The sequence below is a fragment of the Falco biarmicus genome, chromosome 7 (genome assembly GCF_023638135.1).
Source record: "Falco biarmicus isolate bFalBia1 chromosome 7, bFalBia1.pri, whole genome shotgun sequence".
Lineage (NCBI taxonomy): Eukaryota > Metazoa > Chordata > Aves > Falconiformes > Falconidae > Falco > Falco biarmicus.
The window spans coordinates 71,278,563-71,302,681 of NC_079294.1; the positions used below are offsets into that span (position 1 = coordinate 71,278,563).

Consider the following 24,119-nt stretch of genomic DNA (forward strand, 5'->3'; position numbering starts at 1 on the left):
TTATTTTACAGTTAGCCATAACGGTATAAGGATTTTTAGGTGATACAACTTGATGTACCAGACAACATATTTTGTCACTTGCTACTTCAATTGCATCATTATTCAAAATTTTCTAATCTACACCAGAAAGACCCCTCTAAGGACACATAAAAATCCCCAGAAGACACTGTTTTGTTTGTTTTTTTTTAAAGATAGTTGCATAACCATCTCCAGTCTTAAAAAAATAGATATTTCTTCGAAGCATAAGCACAGGAATAGGGAATAGCTGGCTATCACATCCTGCATCCAACCCACTACAAACCAGAGCATACCAGAGGGAAGTTCAAGGACTCCGAGTGGTGATGACTCCACCATTCCCCCAAGAAAGTTATTCTATTAGTCAAATATTCTCCCTAATTAAGGTTTTCTGTTGGGGTGGGCTCCTGATTCCCTTGTTCTGAGCAAGTCCTTCAAGTCCCTCCAGCTATGTTGGAAAGAGATCAGTGTTCTCAAGATCACTTTAGCCTACATAGTTTTTTCTATTTAGCTGGCACACCCTCAGCTTGCCTGTGGATGTATCTCTGCTTAAACAGTAAAGGCAGTCTAGCCACCCTCAGAAACTCCTTTACTGGAGACTGCTTAGAGCTCTTTTACTTGGACCACTTAAGTCAATTCTCCAGAATAAACTTTACTGCAAAACTGCTGTCCTGTGTTCACGCAATACTGTCAGTCTCTGTTAGAGAATTCTCCCGTGGCAGCCGTTTCTGCTCGGGGTTAAGGGCATGTGTGCGTGATTTTTTTTCCACAAGTTTCTCAGTTTTGACAGCAAAATCTTTATGGACAGACCGAGCTTTGGTAACAACTGCTGCAGAAGAGAATGAGTAGCTTCCCTGTTAAATGGCAACTACAAGCTGATGCAGAGGCTACCTGGTAGGAGCACAATGAAATGACGTGACATGATTTAAGTCCAGATGATGTCCTGTAGCTTCAAGAGCAACACATTCCACCCACAGAGAAGTCTGTTGCTGCCTTTCTTTATGACTAACCAATATCCTGCCAATATGATTTTTGTCATCTTATTCGTGCCAGGCCATTCAAAAATTCTGGGAATCAGCCTGAGACAATGCGTGTGAGCATAGCGCTGCCACAAGAGCTACCCACAGCATCTTGACCAGACACTATGTGCTGCCTACCCACAACACCAGGTGCAAGGGTAATAACCTGAAAGGTGTAAACTGATGCCGTCTGAATTTCCTAGATCTTCAAAGAGGTTAAACAAAAGGCAGTAAGATGTAGTCACATCCATTACCACCCTCAGGAGATGTTAAAGTTTAATGAGTGCAAAATCACACTGCAAAGTTGTTCATCAAAGATCATTTCAGCCAAAACATCAATTTAAACTAACCAGTCTGGTTTCAAGCTGCTGACCACGTCTCCTTTGGTGTCAAAGCCTCCCTCTGCTCCTGCCCTGCTTCTACCAATGGCTTTTTAAAGTTCTGTTCCATCAGTAAAGAAACTGATGCAACAGGCTTGTGCAGGACTTAACAAACTCAATGGAAAAATTACACTGACTCAGCAGGCTTCAGATCAGGTCTTAAAATCACATCAGGAATGAGTAAATAACTTTAATTAATAAATTAAGTACTACAAGCTCCTGGACTGGACACTTCAGTTCTGCTTTTTATGCAACTAAAGCCTAAAATCAGAGGCCACAAAGCCCGCAACGGATGTCACAAAACCTATGGGCCTTCACAGTGAATTGAGGTCCAGCCACCTGCAGTTTTTAATTATGAATCAAATGCTCAGAGAGAAGGAATGCATTTGACCTAGATTCCTGTAGTGGATGATTTACATTCTTCCTGTCATCTGCAAAGAAGGATCTTCCAAGCACCAAGAGCAAAGGAAAAGAGACAACAGCAAAGCCCATCCAAGAGACAGAGGATTAGAAGGTGCATATCCCTGGCTCTGGCCTGGTCAGCCCCCTTCCTTGCTATCATTTTTCTTTGGCCTTCTTACTTAGGCCTAGGACCTTTGGCCTCACTCATCATTTCAGGTCACATAATAAATTAACTGAGGTCCCTCTTTGCAATCCACAACGCCAACGCAGCTGGCAGAAGTGGTGCCCAACAGATCACCAAATCTTTAGTACCCTTTCCAGCTGGGATATCAATATGAGCCAGATAAGTCAGAGTTACTCAGGGTTTGCACTTCTAACTCTACATTAATGTACCTAACTATAAGGTAAAGCCTCCCAAATCATCCAAAAGGATACTCATTAAGAACTCTAAGCAACATATCTGCATATTTAAGTGCACCCTCTTGCTCCTGCCACTCTTTCATTTCACTGTTCCAAAACATTTGCTCCATTTCTTAAAAGCTAAAGGTTTTCTGTATTTTCCTCTAACTTTATTCTACAGCAAAAGTTAGCATGGTTCCCTGCCTGATTCTAGTCACCAGTGGCCTCTGCTGGACACCTCTGTTATTCCAGACAATAAACTAGTAAAAAACTTCAATGCACAGACACATATAGCAGCTTGTATCTTCTGTTTTTACAAGATCTGGTTTCCCTTTGTTCGTCAGACATCTTTGCAATCTCCATATCTCACCTATGGAAAATCACAGTATCCTAGTGACAGATTTCAAGTTCCAGAAAACATCACCTGTGTCTGTAGCCAGATCTGATAATTCAACTGACAAGGACATATTCCAGGGAAAAAAAAAACCCACAAACAAACAGCTATTTAATAATTTTTGAGAGAATTAAGCAAGCTGAGCTGAACAACAGTACTTTCATACTCCAGAATTTAAATGTCTGTTTATGCAAACATCCAGGGGTGTTTAGTGCTCTTTAAGCCTGATGGAAAGCTAACTTTTAAGTGTAGATAAGTATGAAATTATAGGAAAAAGTCTTAATTTATTTTTAAAAACAGGAGGAATGCTCCCCAAAAAAATTTTCAAACTTAAGAGCTCAAAGCCAGAACAAACATTTCATTTCAACAGAAGCCATGTAAACTCTCTTCAAAAAGAGAAACAGGGTAACAGCAACTTCACAATACTCTACCAAGAGATTTACTCACCCCAGTGATTTTCAGCAATTCGGTGATAAGGAGAGGCAGCTTCAGGGCAGCCACACTTCCCGTCACACCCACCAGGACATGGTATTTTTTCTCCGGCACAGGTGAGCTCTTTTCTGCAGGAAGCCCTAGTTCTGGTGGGGAGAAGGGCTCCATGCTCCAATCAAACGCTACAAGCACACAAACAAAGACACTTGACTAACGGTTCCTCTGAGCAAGGCTAGCAGAGCAGGACCCCAACACTGACACATCCCTGAGCACAGGGACCTACGCCTGGACTATGAAGTACCCAGAGTAATTCAGCCTGAGGATGAACACTCAGACCTTGATCCACAAAGCTTCCAATCATCAGCAGACATTTAAGCATAGCACTAGCCTATTCCTTCTGTTTAATTACAATTCTCTCTCAGATACTGGTAAACAGAATGCTAAAACCTGTGCAGGCAGGCCACAAAAGTGCTCTGGTAAAGCCCACAGCCCCCAAAACAAAGATACTCTCTTACATGTTGAACATGGTCCAGAATTTACAATAAACGCACCTATCACACTGAGTGCTGGGAAGACGTGCAACCCCCTGCTAAGTCGGTTTCCCTTCGCACTCTCTGGTGAGTAACAAATGCAGGGAGGCATTTTAATAATTAAAAATCTGGGGGCCCTGAGGCAAGCATTATCACCTTACTTCCTAGTGTATCACTACATATTTACAGCAGCACTGGAAATAACTCCCTGTTAGGTGGAGAAAAAGACAAAACAGTGAATAAGAGGTAGAACACAACAGCCCACTGACTGAAAACACGTTTTCAGGGATGTGAAAGTCAGAACTGCTCGCTCCTCCAGCGGCGCCAAGCAAAGCAATCTGCAGGGCGTCGTAGCCACTTTGGGAGGCAGGCTGAGCCAGCAGCTTTAGCTCAGCTCTCCTGCCTCCTCCCAGCTTCCCTGTGCCGCTGCCATACCGATAAATCGCAAATTACTGTTCTTGTGAGGAAAAGCGTTCCTCCACAGAACTGATGTGAACGTCTCTGCTTAACAAGTAATTAGCAAAGGGTAAATTCACTTCCTGAAAAATCTGAAAAACGCATTTCTAGGAAAGATTAGCATGTTTCTAGCAAAGAATCTAGAGATTTAGTAGTCTGCTCCTTTTTAGTGACATCCTAGTTACTCAGAGCAATATAATATATATATTACTTGGAATAATACATAATATGTAGTATTACTTGGAAGCATTTTGGGTAGAACAAAAAGGAAAAAAAAAAAAAAAAGAGGTGTTTATGCTGCTCTTGTTTTCGGTCCCAACTCGGATGTTGGGGTGATGGGCCGGATTCCAAAAGAGAGGAACTTACCCCTTCGGTCACTCCCCAGATTGATGCAGGGGCAGGTTTACTTTAGGATCCTTCATGCCTGTGCAGCAATTCCACGGAGGTCTGACCTGCACACCCAGGCGCACCAGCACAAACAGCCTTCCTAACCTCCTCGCACCCATCTGCTGCCACACAACAGCAATAACACGCTTTTTCCATGCTCTGCTTGGAATTAATGTGCTTAACTCGGGCCCCTGAGGTTTCTCTGTGTGTTTATAAAAATATTGCTAGGGTAAGAGCACCATTTCAGCTTCAGCTTCTAGGCACTGATTAGCAAGAGTAATTAGAGGCAAGGAAATGCAGCATGCACATTAGCTAGGTGATTTCAACACTACTGCAGCACTTTACATGTTTATCTATATCTAATTAAAATTAACGCCATCACAGCAAGGAAAACATCCACTTCCCTTACGATTACTAGATGACAATTCATTCACTGAAGCATACACATCTTAAAGCCTGGGGAATAAGACATTATTTTTTAATAGGCAGCTTTTAAAAAGGGCTATTAACAATAAAACAAAAGTGCAGGGCGCTGGGCTGCACTTCCCTCTTATCCTAACACAGCTCTGGGGAACCAGCTAGGAAGCCAATACAAAGCAAGCAGTTTATAGGCCTACTTAGCTATCTTATTAGCTTTTTAAATGCCTCAGTTACTCTGGGAACAGCTCCAAAAGGCCGCTGAGGCAGAGAACAGAACCGAGAAACCCCGGGGATTTCCAAAACGTAAACAAACAACGTTTATATACCGGTAGAGGCACGACGGAGCGCGGGCAGGAGGGACAGGAGAGCGACAACTCCCCGTGCTCAAGCCTCAGCGACGGCGGGGCCCCAGCCGCGGCCTGCTCCCGCGGCAGCCCCGTCCCGCCTCACCGCCCGCTGTCGCCCAGCAACGGGGCGGCGCCCCCGCCGCGCCCCGGAAGGCGAAGGGCACGCTGGGAGCGCGGCCCCGCCCGGCGCTGGCTGCGCACGCGCGCGCGGCGGGGCGGTGACACGGCGGCCGCGGCCCTCTGCGCCCCCGGCCCGCCCCGGGCCCTGCCCGCCGCCCCGGGCCCTGCCCCTCCGGCCCCGCCAGCCGCCGCAGCGCTGCGTTGGGCCGGCTCCGCTGGCGGCGCCTCAGGCTGCCCGAGGCGGGCGGGCACCGGGGGTGCTGGCGCCCCTCGGTCCCCCAGCAACAGCCGCTCCGCAGCGCCCGGCATCGCTGCGAGGGCCGGCAGGCGGCTGCGGGCTCCTCAGAAAGGTGTTGGAGCGAGGAGCTTGGCTCAGGGCAGAGAGAGACGGCCGAGGGCACCAGAAGACGTGCTGCTAGGGGGGAAATGGGGAGGCAGGATGGACAGGGCTGAGGAGAGTATCCGAGGGGCGCAGGGCCTCCGGCCACCCCCGGATCCCCACAGGAGGTGGGGAGCTCTCGGTGACAGGGGAGCCCAGGGAGGGGTTACAGAGCAGGACTGAAACCTTTCGGACAGGATTCAGGGCAGCCGCAGGGCAGTGCCAGGGGGAAGGCAGTTAAGGGGCTGCCTGTTTATTGTCTGAAGCAGAAGCACGACAGATCTGGGGCAGCGCTTGCCAGGCAGTCCCCAACGGTTTCCAGATACGGCTTAAAAGCAGCAGCTCCCTGGGCATCCCTCTGATGTTGTCAGCTACAAATAAGCAGCAAGGCAAGAGGCAGAGGGCTTTGCCTCACCAGCTGCGGGATGTGGAAGGCAATGTGGGACCTCTGTAAAACCCCAAGCAAGCATTCTCTAGTCTGGAGCTGCCTCCTCACCCAGCTGCAGAAACACCCACGCACCAGCTCTCCCACCCTGTGGGCTCCTGTGGGCTCCAGCGGTACTGTCCTTCGATCACAACTGCGGCAGCCCCCACCCAAAGCCGTCACAGATTGGTGTCCTGCCCAGCTTCCACTGGCGGGGCAGGAGGGCTGGAACCACAGGGGCATGTTTCAGTGGTCAGCACTGACACTCACACGTTTAGGAGACACACTGGAGAGGAGGGTTAGATGCTGAAGCAATGTCTGTAAGTTACAGCTTGTTACAGTTATTATTTACGCATCTTATTATAAATGCAAAAGGTGAAGTCACGTAATTCATCATTTCTCAGACATGGATGACAGAGCATGTGATTTGGCATAGTCAGTTTTAGGCTAGCTGTAAATGAATTGCACAATAATTAAACCTGATTAAGTACATAATAGGGTCAGCAAAGGATTACTTTTCTCCTTACATTTTATACATATATATATACACACACACAGACAGGCATTTTATCATTAATTGCATTTTAGTCTTGTCAAGAGACGACTGTCTACTGCAGAATGACTGAAGTGATACCCTTAAAAAGGAAACTATTCTTGGTGTGCTTTGCTGGGAAAGAGAAGTTCCTCCTTGGGGTGATTCTCGTGGCTAGGAGTCACATACAAGCATCACCAGACAGCTAGAGGGATGGGGCGCGAAGGGCTGGGGACTCGCACAGCTCTGGCTAGCTGTGGGCATGAGCGGTGGCACACTAAGCTTGTTGCCTGCAGCAGAGAGGAGATATTTGAGCCAAGGGGCTGGATCAGATTCTGTTTGGGCTGCTTATCTAGGACTTGGAGAGAAAAAATTGGCCTATTTAAAGTGCATTTAGAGTCTGAAAAGCGTCCCTGGGAAGGAGATTTCCCTACTGCTGCCCTGCACTGTCCTGTCAGCTCCCATTTACAAACCAATCTTTTCCAGGGTCTGCTGGTCACCTTCCCCTGCTGCCACAGCCAAAGAGGTGTCAGTCTGAGCTCAGCTGCTCCCCACGAAGGTGCAAGATCATTTATTTAAAGCCCAACATCCCCTAACTGGGCAAGGACTCGGGGCTGACAGGAGCAGGGATTTCTGCACCAGGAAAACCCACGGCCACGTTTCACTGCGGTTTTTAGAAGTGCAAGTGAGCAGGAAACCTTCCCACCAGCCTGGAGGTTTCCTAAAGAGCCTTAAATTAGCTCAAAAGCTAACGGGGACAGATCTTGGCCTCACTATTTACATAGTCAGTGAGACTGGTTGTATGTGCTTGCATACAGAGTGGCAAGATTTGACCTGGAGAATAGGTCCTCTGAGAAACACTGCCAATTTTATAGCTGCTTTTCAAAATAGAAGCCTTTAAAAAAAAAAAACAAAAAACACCAGACTCAGGATGCAGAATCTGGAACCGGATGGTTGTATCCACAGGGAAACCCTGTCCTTGCTCCCCAACACATGCACACGCACGCGCACACACACACAGTGCACCGGGGCTCCTGCCCACGGCCACGCACAAATACTGGTCTTCCACGTCAAAATGTAAACTACTCATTTACAATACCACACACTGAGAGAAGTTGTAGATCCTGAGCCAGGGTGTAGATTAGGAATCTCTTGGCTTCCAGCATTATCAACAGCAGCACTGAGGGTTTCTTTCCCTCCCGCCTGCCCCCCCCCCCCATCTTTTTTTTTAAAACGCTAAATCAGCCAGCCACCTGCTAGTTAAAAAGCAAAAGAAAAGGGAGAATTCCCAGGACTGCTTGCCCTTGTTGAGACAGTGGCAAGTGGCTGGACACTACCAACTGAAAGAGAAAACTCACGCATGTCGTAAACCTGTGGTTTACTGTGGTTCACGGCTTATTCCAAGAGGGGAGATGGGTGCTGGTTGCTATTTTTCTCTTTCCCTTTTGGGGATGGGGGTGTGGGGGTGCTTTTGGCTGATGTAGTTCTAACATACACCTATCACCACAGTAATTAAAAAACCACCACCGTACACTGTTTCACAGGGAAAAAGAAGACACGTGAATGTACACTTACTACCACGCACAACAAGAGCCCTGCAGGTCAACTCATGGCCTCTTCAAAATGAAAAATAAAGGAGAAAAATAAAAGAGCTCAAGACAATAATGGAGGATGGGGGGGGGGAAAAAATCCAAAATGATCTCGTTACAAAGAATGGGAAAAGAACTGTTATGGTACACTCCGACTTTCTGAAATAGCTGCAGAAACTCGGCCCAGCCTTCTTCCTCCTCCTCCTCCCTTCCCCCCCAGATCTTTCGCCAGAGGACAAAGTCCTGCTGCTCACATCTCGTTGGAGTAGGTGTAGTTTGGGGTGGCCGAGTACTGCGTCTCGTGCTGCATCATGGCCCCCTGCGCCGCCCCCATGGCCGCGTTCTGTGCTGCCTGCTGGACGTGGGGGTTCTTCCATGCCCCCGTGGTCCACTCCTCCTGAGCTTTGCTGAAGCTCCCACCACTCCCCCGGTAAAACTTATGCACCTGTAGCAGGTTGGAAAGAGAAAATCCAGAGGCACTGAGCAACTGCAGCTCACACTGACCGTCCAGGGTAGCAGCGAGGGCTCCCTGAAGCAACGCAGCACCCCTCTCTCCCCCTGTACCATAGTGAGAGCGATGAAGGAGAAGACTGCCATCCCTGTGAACAGGACGGTGGGGATCAGCATCACCACGGCTGACCCCACATTGGTCCCAAAGAAGGAAATCGCTGCAATCCAGCCACTGCAAGGAGATCAAAACAACCATTCAGCAGCTTGGGGGCTTTCCCGGCTGGCTCTGCACACCGCAGCCTGCCAGCATCCCTCCCAGCTCCTCAAACCATCTTCCCCAAGGTGAGAAGCTACTAAAGCACTGAGGACTTTAAAACACCCAGAGGCCACAGCACCGGCACAATGGTGATTGTCCCTGCACCCAACACAAGAGCAGCATCTTTCTTACCAGACACCCCAGCCAGGGATTCCCACCGCCTGGATAATGCTGATCACCAGCTGGGCCATGAAGGTGAAGAAGAAGGCCATGAAGCTGAAGGAACTGTCTGTCCTGCAAAAGAACGCTCAGTCACTCCGTACCTCTCCACCCCTGCTGCTCTGCAAGGGAAAGGAGATGCTCCCACATCTCGGACTCTTTCAGGGCAGAAGTGGCTGTGGTTTAGTGAGAGGGTGGTGAGAAGCGGAGCTGCCTGCAGACAGCAGGCATCAGAGAAAAACTAAAGGCAAGGGAGAAACTGCGGGAGGCTGAAGGTAGTGAAGGGGCACCTGGGAAAGCCACGGGGCATCAGACCCTCCCCATGGCTCAGCCAGCTCTGCGCATCAGGCGAGAGGGCATCTGTGTTCGGACACAGCTCTCAGCTCATGCTACCCTACCATGAAACTCAACTGTCCCCCACCGCGAATAAATATGTCCCCAGTTTTCTAGATCTGGGGACACTGCACTGGGGAGTGACCTCAGCAGCACGGATAATCCATACAAGCACCTCGAGGACTTGTGGAAAAATACAAAAGAAGCCTCAAGGATGGGCAGGAAGGGAGGGAAAGGTGGCACCCCCATTGCATCCTCACCGATCCCCCCAACGCTGCACAGAGGCTCACGTAGGGCGTCTTTGTATCACATGGTTGGGGCTTTGGCCCTCAGGAAATTCCAAATTCTTGCTTTGAAGGTTAGAAAGTTAAAGGGCTAGATGGAAAGAGCGGAAATTCCCCCAAATATTCAGGCAGTGCCCCAAGCTAAGCACTAACCATTTAGGGGAAAAAAAAAAACCCAAACCAAAAAACATGAGAAGCCAGGCTCAGGTGTGACCACTTACTTGAAAGCTTTGTAAATAGGTCTAAACCAGCAGACATAGGAGCAGGGCGTAAAGAGAATGAGCCAGAGAATTGCCAGTCCAAAATTAACAGCTCCACCGCCTCCAATCAGCCATGCGAGGCAGCCAACGAGATTCACCGCCAAGGTGATGCTGTTCACTGCAAACACACACACACACACAGAGGGAGCAGAGTAGCGTGTACGCAAGGACGTCAGTGCAATATGAGACCCCAACCCCAGGGATGCCCATGCGGGGCTGACCTCCAGCGGGTTTGGCCAGCAGTGTGTTACCCTAGCCAGAATGCCCTTAAGCCGGCTGAGTCTGGAGAGCGTCGCCAGGCTGGCTCAGCCAAAGGAGGTCTAACCTCAGCTGAGGAGCAAGAGGAAAAAAAAATAAAAATATATCACTCAGAGTTGTAATGTCTTAAGCAGGTCCAGGGCTCATGGGGCTCTGAGGACAGGGAAGAGCCACATCCTCCTGCTAGCAGCAAGCCGGGGCACATTTCCACCAACAGAAGAAAACTGGAGGAATCAAAGTGAAGCTTCCTCACTTGTCTCCAGCTACAGTTTTGCAGAAGGAGCTTGTGCTAGTGCTCCCCGAGCATCACTGAGAGCTGAAGTCCTGAACTCCTGGCCCCCGCCTCGCCAGTTCAGGGGGGTGCGTGTTTGTTTCTCCCACCCCTGCTTGGGGTTACACAATACAAGGGCTATTACTATGAAGCCCAGCTTAGCAGACACAGGACAAAGCAGAGGAGGCTCATCTGCATTCTGACGCCTCTGATTTTTGAGAATGATTCATTATTTCAACGAGAATTAAAACCCTCCCACCACTGCCTGCAAGAGAGCTGCAGCTGGCAAGAAAGACAGCTCAGTCGGCTGGGCTGACCGGGCACTCGCTGCTCCCGGAGCCCCCAAGGACATGAGGGAACTTTTCAGCCTCGCGTGTGGCTGGGTGTTTGCGGGGGAGCTGGGGAGAAAACAATCCAGAGAGGAGCTCCAGAGACAGAAACCAAGACACAGGCGACTGGCTCAGAGCACTGGTGCTTGTGCTGTGGGAGAGGCTGGAGCAAGAACTGAGCTCTATTAAATTAAGAGCGAGAACAGCCAGATGGGGATGGGGAGGGAGTTGAACAGCCCCAAGACAGCTTCCCCAGGGAAGCACAGCTTTATTTTCTTCCCCTTTCATAGGCAAGCTATGCTAACCCTCCTGACACGATGGGGGAAGTTACCCCAGGGTCACCTTCCCAATGGGACGCAGCCCCCAAAAGCCGGAGCGAGGCACCACCCCAGGGGTGCCAGCCTGGTGCTGTGCTGAGAGCAGAAGCACCCGACCTCTCTGCTGCCAGCTCAGCTCGTAACCTGCCTCCGAAGTACAAGGCACTCCCTGGGCACTGATGCTCCCAGCGTTCAGGGAAAACACCTATTAAGGAACTAAGTTCTTCTAAAAAGAAATAAAACGGTGCCAGCTTGCCCTGAACCACGCACATTTCCACGTATGGCAGGGTGTGATCTGTCCCTCTGGCTCTTCTCCCCACCTGGGGCTGGTAAGGAAGAGAGATCCAGGCTAGTTTTAAGAGTTAGAAGATGGCAACAGCCCTGTTAGCACAGCACGGCACACAGAGGCATGCAAGAGGAACAAGCAGGACCTTTGAGGGAAGCCTTGGGCTCCCACATTTTGGGGAGCAGGCACACCAGCCCTCCAGTCCAAGCAGCATCTTGGCCTTGGGCCGCTGCCGAAGGACTTGCAAGGAGCTTGGGGTGGCAGAGAAAGCCCTTCCCCTGCCCAGCCACCAAACAAAGCCAGCGGAAGGTTGGCACCTCTCCTCTCCTGGGGCACAAGGCCAGCAGCTGAGCGAGATGGAGAGGGGAGTAAATCCTTTCGGAGGAGGAGGAGGTGCGGGTTCAGAGCTGTCTCCTCGCAGTGGACTCCAGTGGGATGTCAGGGTCACCACCGATGGCCCTTGGACACTAAGCCAGCTCCAGCCTCCTGGAGCTGGTAGGGCTGAAACCCAAGGGATGCTGCAGCCCATGTCCCATGCCTGAGGAGTTTGAACAGGAGACACCAAGGCCTGGAGGGGCAGAAGGACTTCCTCTGATCTTGCTCTGCTCTTTCAGCCCATGACTTCCAGAGCAGCTGCCTTCAGAGAGGCGAATGCAAACCTGCCCCAGCCCTTCCCCGCCCAGCGACTCACGCATCCAGAGGTAGTAAAGCCGTTTGGCCATGGTACGGTGCTGCGGTGGGATCTCCGCATCGAAGTCCTGGTAGAAACATGGCTTCAAGGGGATGAACTTCGGCAGGGGAGGGAAGTTGTTCACTTTTTCTGCAATAAAAAGTTTCACCAGCATTGGGCACTGCACAGAGCTGCACATAGGTCAAGAGGCTTCCTAATTATTCTTGTTCAGCCCCAGGAATTGAGTTTCATGCAGGAATTAAGGATTTCCCCTTGTTACCACCACCAACCCACAGAAAAGCATCAAGACAAATTTAGCCCCCACTGGCCACATGGATCCTGCAAGTGTGGACACCTGCAACCCCATTGGGGACTAATAATGTGATATTATGGCCAGTAACATCCCAGATGGGCTTCAGAGGCAAGGAGCAGCCCCACCATGGACCCCCCAATACCTGCCATGCCGGCACACGCTCAGCCTTTCCGTTCCGCAGGAAAAGTAGGGGGGAAAAAACCCAGCAGCTTTATCAAAGCTGGAGGAAAACAAGAGAAAAAGTGATACGAAGTGGTCAGGTACCTCCCTGAAGAGCCTTCACCTTCCTCCCCACTCCAAAATAGTTCAAGGACAGTGCTATAAGAAAGCAGTTTGCTTTATTTACACGGACGCTCTACACTATTCACACATCCAGGCTTACCGCTGGCACCTGGCTGGTAGCAGAATAAATCCCAGCTCCTACGGCCCGAGGCTTATGCACCAGTTAAGGCAGAAGATTAAGAGAAGATCCAGTGATGTGAGGCAGAGCACGGGCTTAGCCTCCCACTCCCAACTGACCTACATCCAGCCCCAGAAGAGGGACCAGGCTGGATGGCAGGGGAAGGGACATGGCCCCCTGAGCAATGGGGCAGCTGTGGACAGTTTGAAATCCTCAGGTTTATTACCTGTCCCAAAACTTTTTTTTTTTTTCATTTTTGTTTTTGCAAAGAGCTCCAGCACAGGGAACTACCTGGCTGCATCCTGATGGCATCGCAGCTCCCATCTCTGCAAGCCTAAGCCAGAAACCAGGCCAAAAGGGAGCAGGGAAATTGGCTGAAAATATCAGCTGGAAAAAAAAAAAATCAGTTGTGATTGTCACTAATGAGTCACCTGAGTGCTGGCTTAATGATTAGTCACATCACTTGGCACCTTGCAGGTGGGAGAGGTGGGGAGCTTAGCATCCCAGGACAGTCCCAGACCATGCCATACTCATGCAGTGAAAATTAAGCAAAATTAAAGCAAAAATTAAGAGCTGAAGTTTTAAATATAAGCGTGAAGACAGCCACTCTGCATATCCTCACCTGCCTGCTAGCTCTGCCTCCAGGTTTTGCCCTCTCCCAGGCAACCTCGGGCAGAGGAATGGCAGCAGCAAACGTGTCTCTCATGATGGGGGTCCCAGGGGTCAACGCTTTGGGCTTTCCGGAGGGTTTGAGGGTCCCTGCCTGGGCAAAACCATCACCCAATGCCAGACACCGGCCAGGCAAAGCAGACTCGCGTGGCTCACCGGCATACCGTCTCCCAACATCCGATGGCAGCCCACGGATGACTCCATCCCCTGGGCGCTATAAATACGAGCCGCCTGCCTGCGCGGTGACGTCTCGCGGCAGGGCTGGGTGACACGGCCCCCGCACACGTGCCGGGAGCGGGGACATGCGGCCGGGTGTGCCCCCCGGCACGACACCTGCTCCGGCACTGCAGCACCTTGGCCAAAACAAAGGGGGCTGGCCAAGCTGGGGGGGCTGCCGCAGAACTGGGGGAGGGCTGCTGTCCGAGGGGGGCTTTTACAATATGGGGAGGGCTTGCGAACCGGGGGGGTGGGGGGGTGGGGGGGGCTACTGCAATGCAATGGGGGGGACGGTAACCCCGAGGGGAAACCCCAGCACCCTCTCCGTGCCTGGGGTGCCAGCCCCCCGCGTGCTGCTCGGGGGTGGTGGGGAGGGCAAGCAGGGCTCGGCCGCGGCGCCCATCGCCCCCCGGGGGTTTCCACGGGCCAAGGGCTCCGTGCCCCACGCACGCCTCCCGTCCCCCCCGCCCCGAAACCGGGCGCGGGCCTCCCGCAGCTGCCTGGCGAGGGGACAACGGCGGCCCGCCTCACGCCCGGTCCCCGCGGGCAGGGATCGGCACCCACGCGGGTGCGGGCAGCCCCGGGGGCGCCTCCACGTCGCGCAGCTCCCCCCCCAACGCGTGGGGTGCAGACCGGGGGTCGGTGCAGAAGGCGGTCGTCCCCCTCGGGGGCAGCATCCGCCCGCCCCCCCCACCCCGAGGCAGCCCGCCCCCCGGCCCCGGGACTCACCCGCCTGGCGTGGCGTGACCCGACCCGTCCCGCGGCGGGTGGCGGCGGCCGCCCGCCCGCCTGGCGCTGCTCCTGCCGCAGCGGCCGCGATCTCGCGAGACTGCGGCGCCGCCGCCGGCCCCACTATGGGCAGCCCCGAGATCTCGCGAGAACAGCCTCTGCCGCTGTCCAGGGTCCTGCTGCCGCCGGCGGGGAGGGGCGGGGCCGCCGAAAGGGGGCGGGGCTCCTATAGGGTTGGGGGGCTCTATGGGTGGGAAGGGCTCTATTGAGGGGGGGGAGCTCTACGGAGCAGGGGTACAGTAATCCCTCCGTGGGGCAGACCCTCTATTGAGCATGGGTATGGGAAGCTCCACGTGGATAGGAGGAGAGCCTCTATGGGGCAGGGGAGACCCTCTATGGGGCAGGGGCTCTGGGGGACAGAGCAGGCAGGGGTCAGTGCAGGCTGCCTGTACCCAGGAGGCTAAGTCTGAGCCTGCAGGTCCCACCGGCAGGACCAAATTTAGGGCACCCCATGTCCACACCCTCCTGTGCTCCTGGCCGGGTTCCTGCAGAGCCAGTATCTGCCCACAGTGCCCTGCTCTGTGTCACTGCTGTCGCACTGTCCCCGCAGAATTACACAGTGCTTTGGGACTACTACTACTTTTTAAGTCACCTTACTCACCCTTTAGCCAAGCACAACAGAGCTGCAGCAGCAGTAATGGGCACACACAGCTCACACATGTCTATGCATGCCTGGGGGCTTTGTAGCCCGTGCCCTGCAAAGCCCACTGGATCCGTGCTCACAGGTGGCTGTTAGCCATCGCCTGCAAGCAGCATCAGGGAAGTTGGTATTTTAATGAGAAAACAGTCTAAAAAACCCCCAGGCGCTGCAGCAAGTGTGCTGGCAGTACAACGGGAGCCATTTCTCCCTCTGGGTTGCCACCAGTCCTGCTGCCAGGGCTGCTGGAGGAGCTGCTGTGCTGCTGTTGTTCCCTCTCTCAGCCCAGCCGTGCAGCTGCAGGGCTGCTCGCTGGAATGTCAAAAATCCCACATCACTGCTTCCAAGAGCAGGAAGTTTCCCGCTGTCCAAGACAGGCCTGAAGCCACTGTCCCCACCACCCTGCCTGGGTTCCCATGGTGGTCTGCCTCACACCCAGTGCTGCTCCGGGCAGTAATTAATTAATGGCCCACACAAAGGGCAGAAGATATCTTGATTGCTTTTGTCAGCAATGCCAAGGCTGGGATGCAAAGGGCAGGGGAAGGGACTGGATTAACTCACAGGTGGGCTAGAACAGGGACAAAAAGCTCCTAAAGCGGACATAAATCCCATATCAGCCTGAGAACTCCAACCAACATGAGGAGGACTCTAAGCAGGGTCCCTTGTCCTCAGTGTCATCACAAGGAGCCCTGTGCAAATCGCTTGGGCCTCCTGCCTCGGTGGTTGTGAGCATGTCGGTGCAGTGTCATGGAAACAGCTTTATTTGACAATTAAATCACCCTCCCTTCCCAGGGTCCAACCTCCAGCATCGGCATACGGTCATGCTTTATCGGGCATGGAGGAGAGCATCCCACTGTGGGAATGTGTGCAGGGCAGGGAAGCAGCTAAATCTCTTTTTACACCAGTGAGCCCTGGTCACCAAACACCCTTGGCAGATGAACAGCATCGCTCTGTGGGAACGCTAGGAAGGAAACCTGGCAGAAACAGGGAAAATGCCCATTTCACAGATGGTAAAATAGAGGGAAGCAGGAAAAATAGCATGCCACACACGACCCCATATCTGGGGACCCAGCTGTCCACTCTAAGCACCTTCTGGGTCTTGGACCTGGAGTTGTTGTCCCCTGCAGAGAGTGGGACCCCTATGCATCCAGCTCCATCCCCTGCATGACAGCAGCAGAGCAAGGGGAAGAACATGAAGAGCAAGGGGGGAAGGGGACAGACATGGCTGTGGATCCCCACTCTTGCCAAGCACCACTGCTCACCCATGTGCGAGACCTCACGGGGGTGCTCTGAGACTTGGAGTGCTGTGCCAGCTCTGCCTCACTGCCCTGCCTGCAGGCGCTGAGCACCCCGGGGATCTGGGGCTGGCCACAGCGCCCACCCCCACTCCCTGGGGAAGATGCCTTTGCAGACTCAGCTCAGTCCCAATTTTACCACAGATGGGCCGCAAGATCCCTCCCCTGGGCCCAGGACCACAGGGACTTCTTTGCGTCCCTTATTTCACATCTCATGAGCTTTCTCTCAGCCAGATTTGCTCCCAACCTGCTTCTTTGCCTGCCTCAGCTCCCCCAGCACCTTCCCATCTCACTGAGGCTTTGAGGATGGCCAACCGCAGAGCTGCCCCACCACCACATTTCCATCTGCCTGCAGGCTTTACAAGAAGAGATATTCAGAAATGAAATGGATGTGTGCTCCCCTTGCTCGTCAGGACGGCCAGGGAGCCAAGCAGATGCCAGGGCAGGGTAAGAACCTCACTGCCCATGCTGCACTACATAAGCAGGGCAGGCTGGGCAGGTTCAACCAAAAGTCCACGTCGACCAGCAAGTTCCCAGCGAACAAACAGCTTCAAAGGCAAGCCATGAAGTCAATTTACAGGTCGGGTCTAGGGGTCAGCCCATGGGCTGGAGTCCAGACCAGCAGAGATCAGACATAAGGACAGCTACAACTGACCTAGAGACCAGCTACATCATAGCTCAGACTGGGACTGAGTTGAGCTGAAACAGAGTTCCTGCACCATGGGCAGGGTGTGGGTGTGGGGTCCCAGGTGGGACTGGTCAGGACCATTAGGGTTTATTAAGCCCTCAGGGCCCTTATGATGTCCCTATGCTTGCTGTGCTGGAGCTTTGCAAAGGAACTTCTTTTACTGCCTGCCCCACTCAAAACGAGGATTGTCTGTTATTTTCTGTTTATGGTAAGAGCAAGGGACTTCCCTTGCTGGCTCACTTAGCAGGGAGCTGGTGCTACCAAAGGATACTCCTAGTGTTCCTCTAGCATCTCAAGACAGCCCCTGCAGGCCGGGCAGCTGGAGGTTGCATCATCTGGAGGCTGATCCTGGGAAGCAGTGGCCCCTGGACCTTAGTTAAGATCAGAGCAGGGGATCCCTGCAGCTGTGGCACGCTGGGGGTCCATCTGCGTACACCCCCCGACCCTGTCCTGGGGCTGCAATCAGCTTGGGCATCAGCCTGCTGCCAAGTGCAATGTGATGAGCACCTGAGACCTGAGCCGGGGCCGATGTGACGCAGAGATGGAGAGTGGCGCTGAGACTTTCCTTGTATCAGATGCTTTGACTTTCCGACCCACTCCCATGCAGGGCCGCCTTGGATGACAGAAAATACAGAGAGGGCAGGTGGAGGACAGGGGCTCAGGTTACTGCTCCTGTCCAGCTGCCCTCCTGTCTATTAAGAATATGTTTCTGGGCTTTTTCCCCGCTTTTCCAGGCTTGGCTAGGGCTGTTGTCAGCTCTGGCTCCATGCCATTCCCTGCAGCCCTCTCCATCCCCACCACTGCCAGCCCTCCCCTCTCGGCTCCCCTTCCAAACTTACACCTCCTGTGGGGTCAGAGCCAGGCAAGAGGGTCCTGCAGGGAAGGGGGACACACCCCCCCCCCCCCCCCCAGCCCTGTAGGGTGCTGGCAGCCCATAGCACTGGGATGTGGGATGCTCAGAGAGAAACCATAGTGGGGAAAAGGGGGAAGAAACCTGTCCCTGGGTCCCACTGTGACTGGAGTGGATGCTCAGGACAGACAGACAATACGCAGGGTGTAATTGCTTTGTTCTTATTTCTTTTCCTTTCCTGCCTTTACCATTTACCTCTTCTCCATTTTAAATGACTCCCCATCTTTCCCAATGTTTTTTTTAACCAGTCCCCCCCAGGCTAGGGCTGTCTGTGCCTTTGTCCCCCCATTCTCACTCTCCATCCTCTCCCATCCTGTTGTTTGCTGCGGCTGAGCTCATTTCAGCTATTCCTTCACTTGGAATAACCGATCCACTCTGTTGTCCTCCAACAAATAAGCTGACAGGCCAATGAATAGCTTCAGATGGCAATTAGCAATGGAGTTGCTAATAATGAATTTCATTTACATTTTAAGCACTGCAGAGGGAAAGCAAGACCCTGTCATGAATGCCCCCCTGCCGCAGCCTTTGCCTTGGGGGGAGGGCACCCTCCGCAGCCCTCTGAGGGATGCAGAAAGGCTTGGCTGTGATTGCACCTCGTCTGCCTCCATTTCAGAGGCTGCAATAAGCAGAGTTTGTTAAGCAGCAATTAGAGGTGGGGGGTGGGAGAAGCTGCTGCTGCTTCCATCATGCGATGGGTAGGGAAGGCACCCTGATGGCACAAAAAATGGGCCACAGGAGGCAGGAGCTGGTTCTGGGCCAGGAAAGAAGGGTTGGGTGGCTCACCCAGCAGTAGGGACTCATCCGGCTGCAGGCTCGGCACTGAGCAGCACTGGCTCGCCTGGGGCCTTGGTGCCATCAGCCCGCGGTGGCCACGTAACCCTCCTGTGCCAGTGGTGGCTGTTTGAACACCTGAATAGCGACTCGGAGGGATTTCTCAGCTCCCTCGACTGCACACACTCTGCAAATGGTTGCTAAAATCTTTCCTGATTATTTTCCTAGGGTTTTAGCATCTTTTGAAGGCAGCAGTTTCCCTGAGAGGCTTAATCCATCCCTGCCTGCCTGAGGAAGGAGCCAAGCACCTTCTGTAAGGATGCCTCAAGTAGTCATCAAGCAGAAGGGGGGGGAAATGACATTGTTTTGTCCCATATGAGTGAGGGATTCATGGTGGAAGGACAGCAACCAGGCATGCTTGCTACTGCAGAGTGCTGGGTGGGACTTGGGGGGTGCTCAAAGCCTGAATCTGCCACCGGTGCTGGGGGTGAGTCTGGGGTCATGGTGGGCCCTGCCTCAGTTTCCCCCTCTGTGCCAAAGGGGCCTCATGGGGCATTAGCTGGGTTGGAAAAAGATGCTTTCCATCCCTTGGATTTTCCAATGAAGCGGGGCACTGCTCTTAGCTGGAGCATCCCATCCCACACTGGTGCTGTCCTCCCCTCACCTGCAGACCCCCTGGACCCCAGTCTGGTGGCTGGATCAGGGGGTGGCCCATACCTGCCCCCATTTAGGGCAGCAGCACCCACAGAAAGCTGCTGTGGGGACCACAGAGATGTGGGGGTTTGCCCTGTCTGGGAGGGGATGGCCACATCCTGCCTTGCCACAGCCTTCACCTCCATGGGCATCAGATTGATTTATTTATTTATGTATTTTTTCAAGCCTGGCTTGGAGTGAAAACAATCCAGGGGCCTCCAGAGGCCAATAAGATTTGACTGCAAGTCAATACTTGGCATGTCTTTCCACTGTGCAATGATCCCCCAGCCAGCGGGGCGGGAGGCTGGGGGTGCTGGGGCAGGCAGGGGATGAGCAGGTGACAGGGGGAGGCAGAAGGCCGGCCTGGGGCAGGGACATCGCCTCTGCTCGGGGAAGGCATTGGGGGCAGAAAGGGGAGATTTTCTGGCCTGCAATAGGTATCTCCTGGGATGTACTGCCAGTAAATATGATGGTGACCCCACGGCAGGCAGCTCCTTGGTAGGGATGTGGCACAGAGCAAGGGACAGGGGCTGGGACAGCAGCAGGGCTGGGGAGGGAGAAGGAGGAGGGAGAGAAATCACCCATGAAAACTGGGCCTGCCATGGCATCTGCTCCTCAGGGCTTTTGGGATGGAAAGGTTTTCCTGCAGGCAGAGCCAGGGCTGAGGCTGTGGGGTGCCGGGGGAGCAGAGCCCCAGCCCGCTCGGTGCATGCCCCAGCCCCACAGCTGGTCAGCAGGCAGTCGGGCATGGCCACAGTGCCATCTGCCAGGATTTCTCCTGGCTGCTCGTCCCACTAGCTTCTCTGATGGCTAATAAGGGTTGAGCTCAAGCTCCACGGTACTTCCCAAAGTACCACCTGCATCTCCATGCCATCCCCGGGCACAGCGTGGCCAGGACTCCCTACCCCTCTGGGGATGCTGCCGGGTAGAGGGTGCCAGGGAGGCAGGCAGGAGGCAGGCAGGAGGCCAGCTGCCCGCACTCTGCTGACATTCGCAGTTAGCAGTTGGCGTCCTTGAGGGGAGCAAGCGCTGACAGAAGAGACCAGGTTCTCTTTAAGGGGGCAGGACTCCGGGAGCATGATGAAGGCAAGAGTGAGCTTCTCCCTCTGCCTTCCACCTTCCCTTCCCTGCCCGCTGCTTCCCTGCCTTCATGCTCCCGGATGGGGACCCGGGCTCCCTGCCCTCCCCTTTGCCTTTCCCAACTCTGGGTACTGAGCAGGGATGAAGGCAGGAGCTGGGTGCTGGGATGGGAGGCAGAGCGAGGGGAGGAGGAGGGGAGGAAGGGGAGGGAGAGGGGGAGGATCTGCTAATTACACAGAACAGCTCTGGGGGCTGCTGAAGTCCAGAATGAAGCAAAGAGCAGCAGAAGCAAGTGCTGCAGTGGGAGCGGAGCAGCTCAAGCATCACCAGGAGCCAGAGCTGGCTGTCGTCCCTGCTGGGAGCAACCGGGGGCACCCAGGGGACCTTGCAGCCCCTGGGGGACAGACTCCAGCACAGCCACCGACCCACTGCCAGCTCCTCCACAGCTAGCCCCAGGTGAGCAGAGGGGAAAGGGCTGGTGGTCCCAGGGATGCAGCGTTAAACTCAGCCCTCCTGCGGGCTGGGCTGGAGGGCAGTGGAGTCAGGCCTGCCATGGTCCTGGGGGGCTAAGAGCCTGAGCAGTTCCATCGGGAAGAGGTGAAGGATGACTGCTGAAGGAGGGACAGCCAAGCCTGTTACCCAGTCCAGGATGGAGAACTTCCGAAAGGTGAGGACGTCAGAGGAGGAGAGCCCACTGCCCTTCACCGACCTGCCCCCAGACGTGGTGGAGATGAAAGTGAAGGAGGGCAGCAAGATCAGGAACCTGATGAACTTCGCCATGGCCCAGATGGAGCTGAAGGGCAGCCGGCAGATCGTCTTCAGTGGTTGTGGCAGGGCGGTCACCAAGACCATCACCTGCGTGGAGATCATGAAACGGAAGCTGGGAGGTCTTCACCAGGTCACCAAGGTACGCTACAAAACCTTGCTGGAGGTCTGGGAGAACCAGGACCCACTGCCTGGTGGCCCAGCGCAGAACCTGACTGTCCACAAGAATGTCCCCTCCATCTGCATCCTGCTCTCCCGAGACCCCCTGGATCCCAACCAGACAGGCTACCAGCCCCCGGAGCCCTGGCACGGGCTGGGGACAGAGCTCGGCAAGGCAGGAGATGACACGTCGAGCTCCTCCACCAAGGGGCTGAAGCGGCCCCTGCCACCTCCCTGTGAGGAGCTGCTGACCAAGAAGTTGCAGGTACAGGTACCTGACAGCCCGAGGGGCTCGGGACCACCGACCTCCAGCCAGACCACCACCACTGACCCCACCACCTCCCACCCCGACCAGCTGTATGCCAGCTATATGTGCAGGAGTATGCCCTCTATATAGGCAGGCGATTGTATGCTGGAGGAACTCCGGGTTATTTTTTTTTAGCTGCTTTGCTGTGGATAAAGGCAGTGGGAAGCCTGTGTCATGCTTGCTCCGGGGTCACCAGTGTGCTGCAGCCCCCCCGCAGCGTGTCCCCACTCGCTGCTACTGCTCCAGCTGAGCCCCGTGCATGGGGGCTTGCTGCTGGGGGGGGTGTACCTTGTGTACTTGGGGTGAGGGTTAAAGGGTTAAACCTAACCAGCTCTTGGTTATGGACTGAAGCAGGGGAGAATGTGTCGGGGCAAGCTGCTGACCCCAAATTTGGCCACCCAGAGGCAATGCCACCACCAGCCACCTTTCTGCAGTCACTCCAGGGAGCCAGAGCACCCGCTGCCGTTCACCGAACGGTGCCGGACCAGGGAACGTGGCTGCACATCGTCGCTCCCCATTGTGATTTACCAGCCATCAGGAGAGATGGTTTTGCCCCAAGCCTGTTGGAGTAATACCTTCATTATCAAAACTGCTGCAATTACGCCTGGCAAGGAGCTGTCAGGTTTATTAATGCCGGGCTCAGTGCCCCGCAGCACCATGATTCATCCCCGATAAAACACACAAACAAGCAGACGGGTTGCTCCCTCCCTGTGCCCACGGAGCCAAGCACTGCGCTGCCTGTCTGTGGGACAGCAGAAGAAAATAAAACAACCCTTCTTCTTCTTCTTCCCGCATCAGATATTCTGGTCTTTGCTCTCCTGGAGGTGTTTGTAGTCTGGAGCTGGGGTGAAGCCCTGACATCACGAGCTGGGGGCAGTGGGAGTGTTAGGTGGGTTGTTGTCGTGGCTGGATGTGGTGCTCGGCGCAGGTTGTGGGCTCGGCTGCAGAGCCCTTGCCGCGGGCTGGCTCCCTGGGAAAGCCCTTTGGAACAAAATCCCTGCTTCTTCCAGGGGGTAAGGGGAAATGAACAGAAAATAAAAGCTCTTTAGAAATAGTTGAAATAAGTCTATGGGAAAATGGGGGGATCACCTTGGCTGCCGACCACGGCACAGATCACAGTGAGGGCTGCTACTGATCCAGGACAAGGGATCCCAGCCAAATCCCGTCCCTTTCTGGAATGGGACCAGGATGGGGGTCTCCTATGTGCCCTGGCAGCAGCCTGGCCCCCACTGGCATGGCAGAGCCTGGCAAAGCCCCTGTGTCAGCCCCTCAGGCCAGCACAGCAGGGACCAGGGTGATGTGGGGAGGGCAGGGGATGGGTTATGGGAGGCTGAGCAAGCCCCAATCCACTTGGTTCCCCTCGATCCAGCCCAGGCAGCCCCCAGGGGCACCGTGGGATGAATTAAATTGGTATTAATAAGCATTTGCTTCCCAAAAGCCAGCCGGGAGGGATGCTCTGGCTGCAGCCGCGTTATCTCCCCACCTCGCTCCCGCTCTCCGCAACGACAAGCGTCCCCTCTTTTGTCAAGGGCTTGCTTGGCAAGTGCTTTGCTTGGCTGGGAGCAGGAATGAAAGGAGACCGGGGAACGACGAGGAGGAGGAAGCAGGGGTCTGTTTTGTTTGGTGATGACCTTGTTATCTCCCTCAGCAGGCAGCTGTTCCTCCGGGCCAGAGGCTTGCCCTTATCTGTCCTGCTGCAGATTGATTCACTTCACTTATCTGCCACTATGTAGTTGAATATTAATTTTCCATTGTAATTTTTAAATTATTTTTTTGGTGGTTTGGGGCTGAGAAAGCTTTGGGCTCTGTCCCATCCAGTGACCGCTCTTCCCCAGTCTCCTCTCACCAGTGCAGCCACCATTCTGGTTCAACCCTCTGCCCTACACGCGAGCCAGAGCACCAGGTACAGGCTCTTAGCCCATATGTGCTAAAAATCATGCTAATACATAAACCCCTCTGTAAATGCTCTGATCGAAGCCTAAAGACTGTCACAGCCACACAGCCGAGAACTAACAGTCCTTCACCTCCACAACCCTGCCCCACTGCTGCTGTCTGACATTGCTCCCAGCAAGGAGAGAAAAAAACCCAAATCACTCATTTCTCATTATTCCATTAATGCGCAAAATTATTTTTAATTGATTCTATATGCAGGCAGTTTCCAATCTTGGAGGCAACAGGAGCCTGGGGATTTTGTACTCCTTGCTTTGCTAGCTGTGGACCAAGTATTTCCTGCATGAGAAAATGGTTAAAAAATAAAAAGACTGTAACC

At 53.7% G+C, this 24,119-nt stretch overlaps 3 protein-coding genes across 11 annotated transcripts in view; 1 reads left to right on the forward strand and 2 right to left on the reverse strand.

Annotated features, from left to right (window-relative positions):
- PPCDC (phosphopantothenoylcysteine decarboxylase) overlaps positions 1 to 5,343 on the reverse strand; it is a 29,606-nt gene extending 24,263 nt beyond the window's left edge. For 3 of the 7 annotated variants that reach the window (XR_008823010.1, XR_008823008.1, XR_008823009.1), the window contains exons 1-2: positions 5,161 to 5,339; positions 3,057 to 3,223 (exon numbers count right to left, since the gene is read on the reverse strand). Coding sequence is in view for 4 of the 7 variants with exons in the window: in XM_056346388.1 (XP_056202363.1) it covers positions 3,057 to 3,209 (153 nt within the window). In the remaining 3 variants the exon portion in view is untranslated. Of the gene's footprint in view, positions 1 to 3,056; positions 3,224 to 4,393; positions 4,617 to 5,160 lie in introns of all 7 variants that reach the window. The other 4 variants (XM_056346388.1, XM_056346387.1, XM_056346386.1 and 1 more) reach the window with 4 other exon arrangements.
- Positions 5,344 to 6,397: 1,054 nt separating this feature from the next.
- Positions 6,398 to 14,599, reverse strand: SCAMP5 (secretory carrier membrane protein 5). Of its 3 annotated transcripts, none has more exons than XM_056346395.1 (8): positions 14,486 to 14,501; positions 13,494 to 13,634; positions 12,614 to 12,691; positions 12,180 to 12,308; positions 9,989 to 10,145; positions 9,124 to 9,225; positions 8,790 to 8,907; positions 6,398 to 8,670 (listed from the first exon to the last, which is right to left on the reverse strand). In XM_056346395.1, exons 3-8 carry the CDS (start codon positions 12,618 to 12,620, stop codon positions 8,476 to 8,478), a joined length of 708 nt encoding a protein of 235 aa, XP_056202370.1. In that variant the 5' UTR covers positions 12,621 to 12,691; positions 13,494 to 13,634; positions 14,486 to 14,501; the 3' UTR covers positions 6,398 to 8,475. The 3 variants fall into 3 exon arrangements, with proteins under 3 accessions (XP_056202370.1, XP_056202371.1, XP_056202369.1); XM_056346396.1 differs by lacking the exon at positions 14,486 to 14,501 and adding an exon at positions 13,163 to 13,258; XM_056346394.1 differs by lacking the exon at positions 13,494 to 13,634 and having other exon boundaries at positions 14,486 to 14,599.
- Positions 14,600 to 20,421: 5,822 nt separating this feature from the next.
- On the forward strand, positions 20,422 to 24,079 carry RPP25 (ribonuclease P and MRP subunit p25). Its single transcript, XM_056346393.1, has one exon. The coding sequence runs from the start codon at positions 21,224 to 21,226 to the stop codon at positions 21,938 to 21,940; it is 717 nt and encodes a 238-aa protein (XP_056202368.1). The 5' UTR covers positions 20,422 to 21,223; the 3' UTR covers positions 21,941 to 24,079.
- Positions 24,080 to 24,119: the final 40 nt, after the last annotated feature.

Coding starts and splice junctions, on each gene's coding strand:
- SCAMP5 (XM_056346394.1), bottom strand. Junction 9,226..9,988: donor CCTATTTACAAAGCTTTCAA/GTAAGTGGTCAC, acceptor GTTCTTTTGCAG/GACAGACAGTTCCTTCAGCT. Junction 8,671..8,789: donor CCTTCATCGCTCTCACTATG/GTACAGGGGGAG, acceptor AACCTGCTACAG/GTGCATAAGTTTTACCGGGG.
- RPP25 (XM_056346393.1), top strand. CDS start 21,224: ATGACTGCTGAAGGAGGGACAGCCAAGCCTGTTACCCAGTCCAGGATG.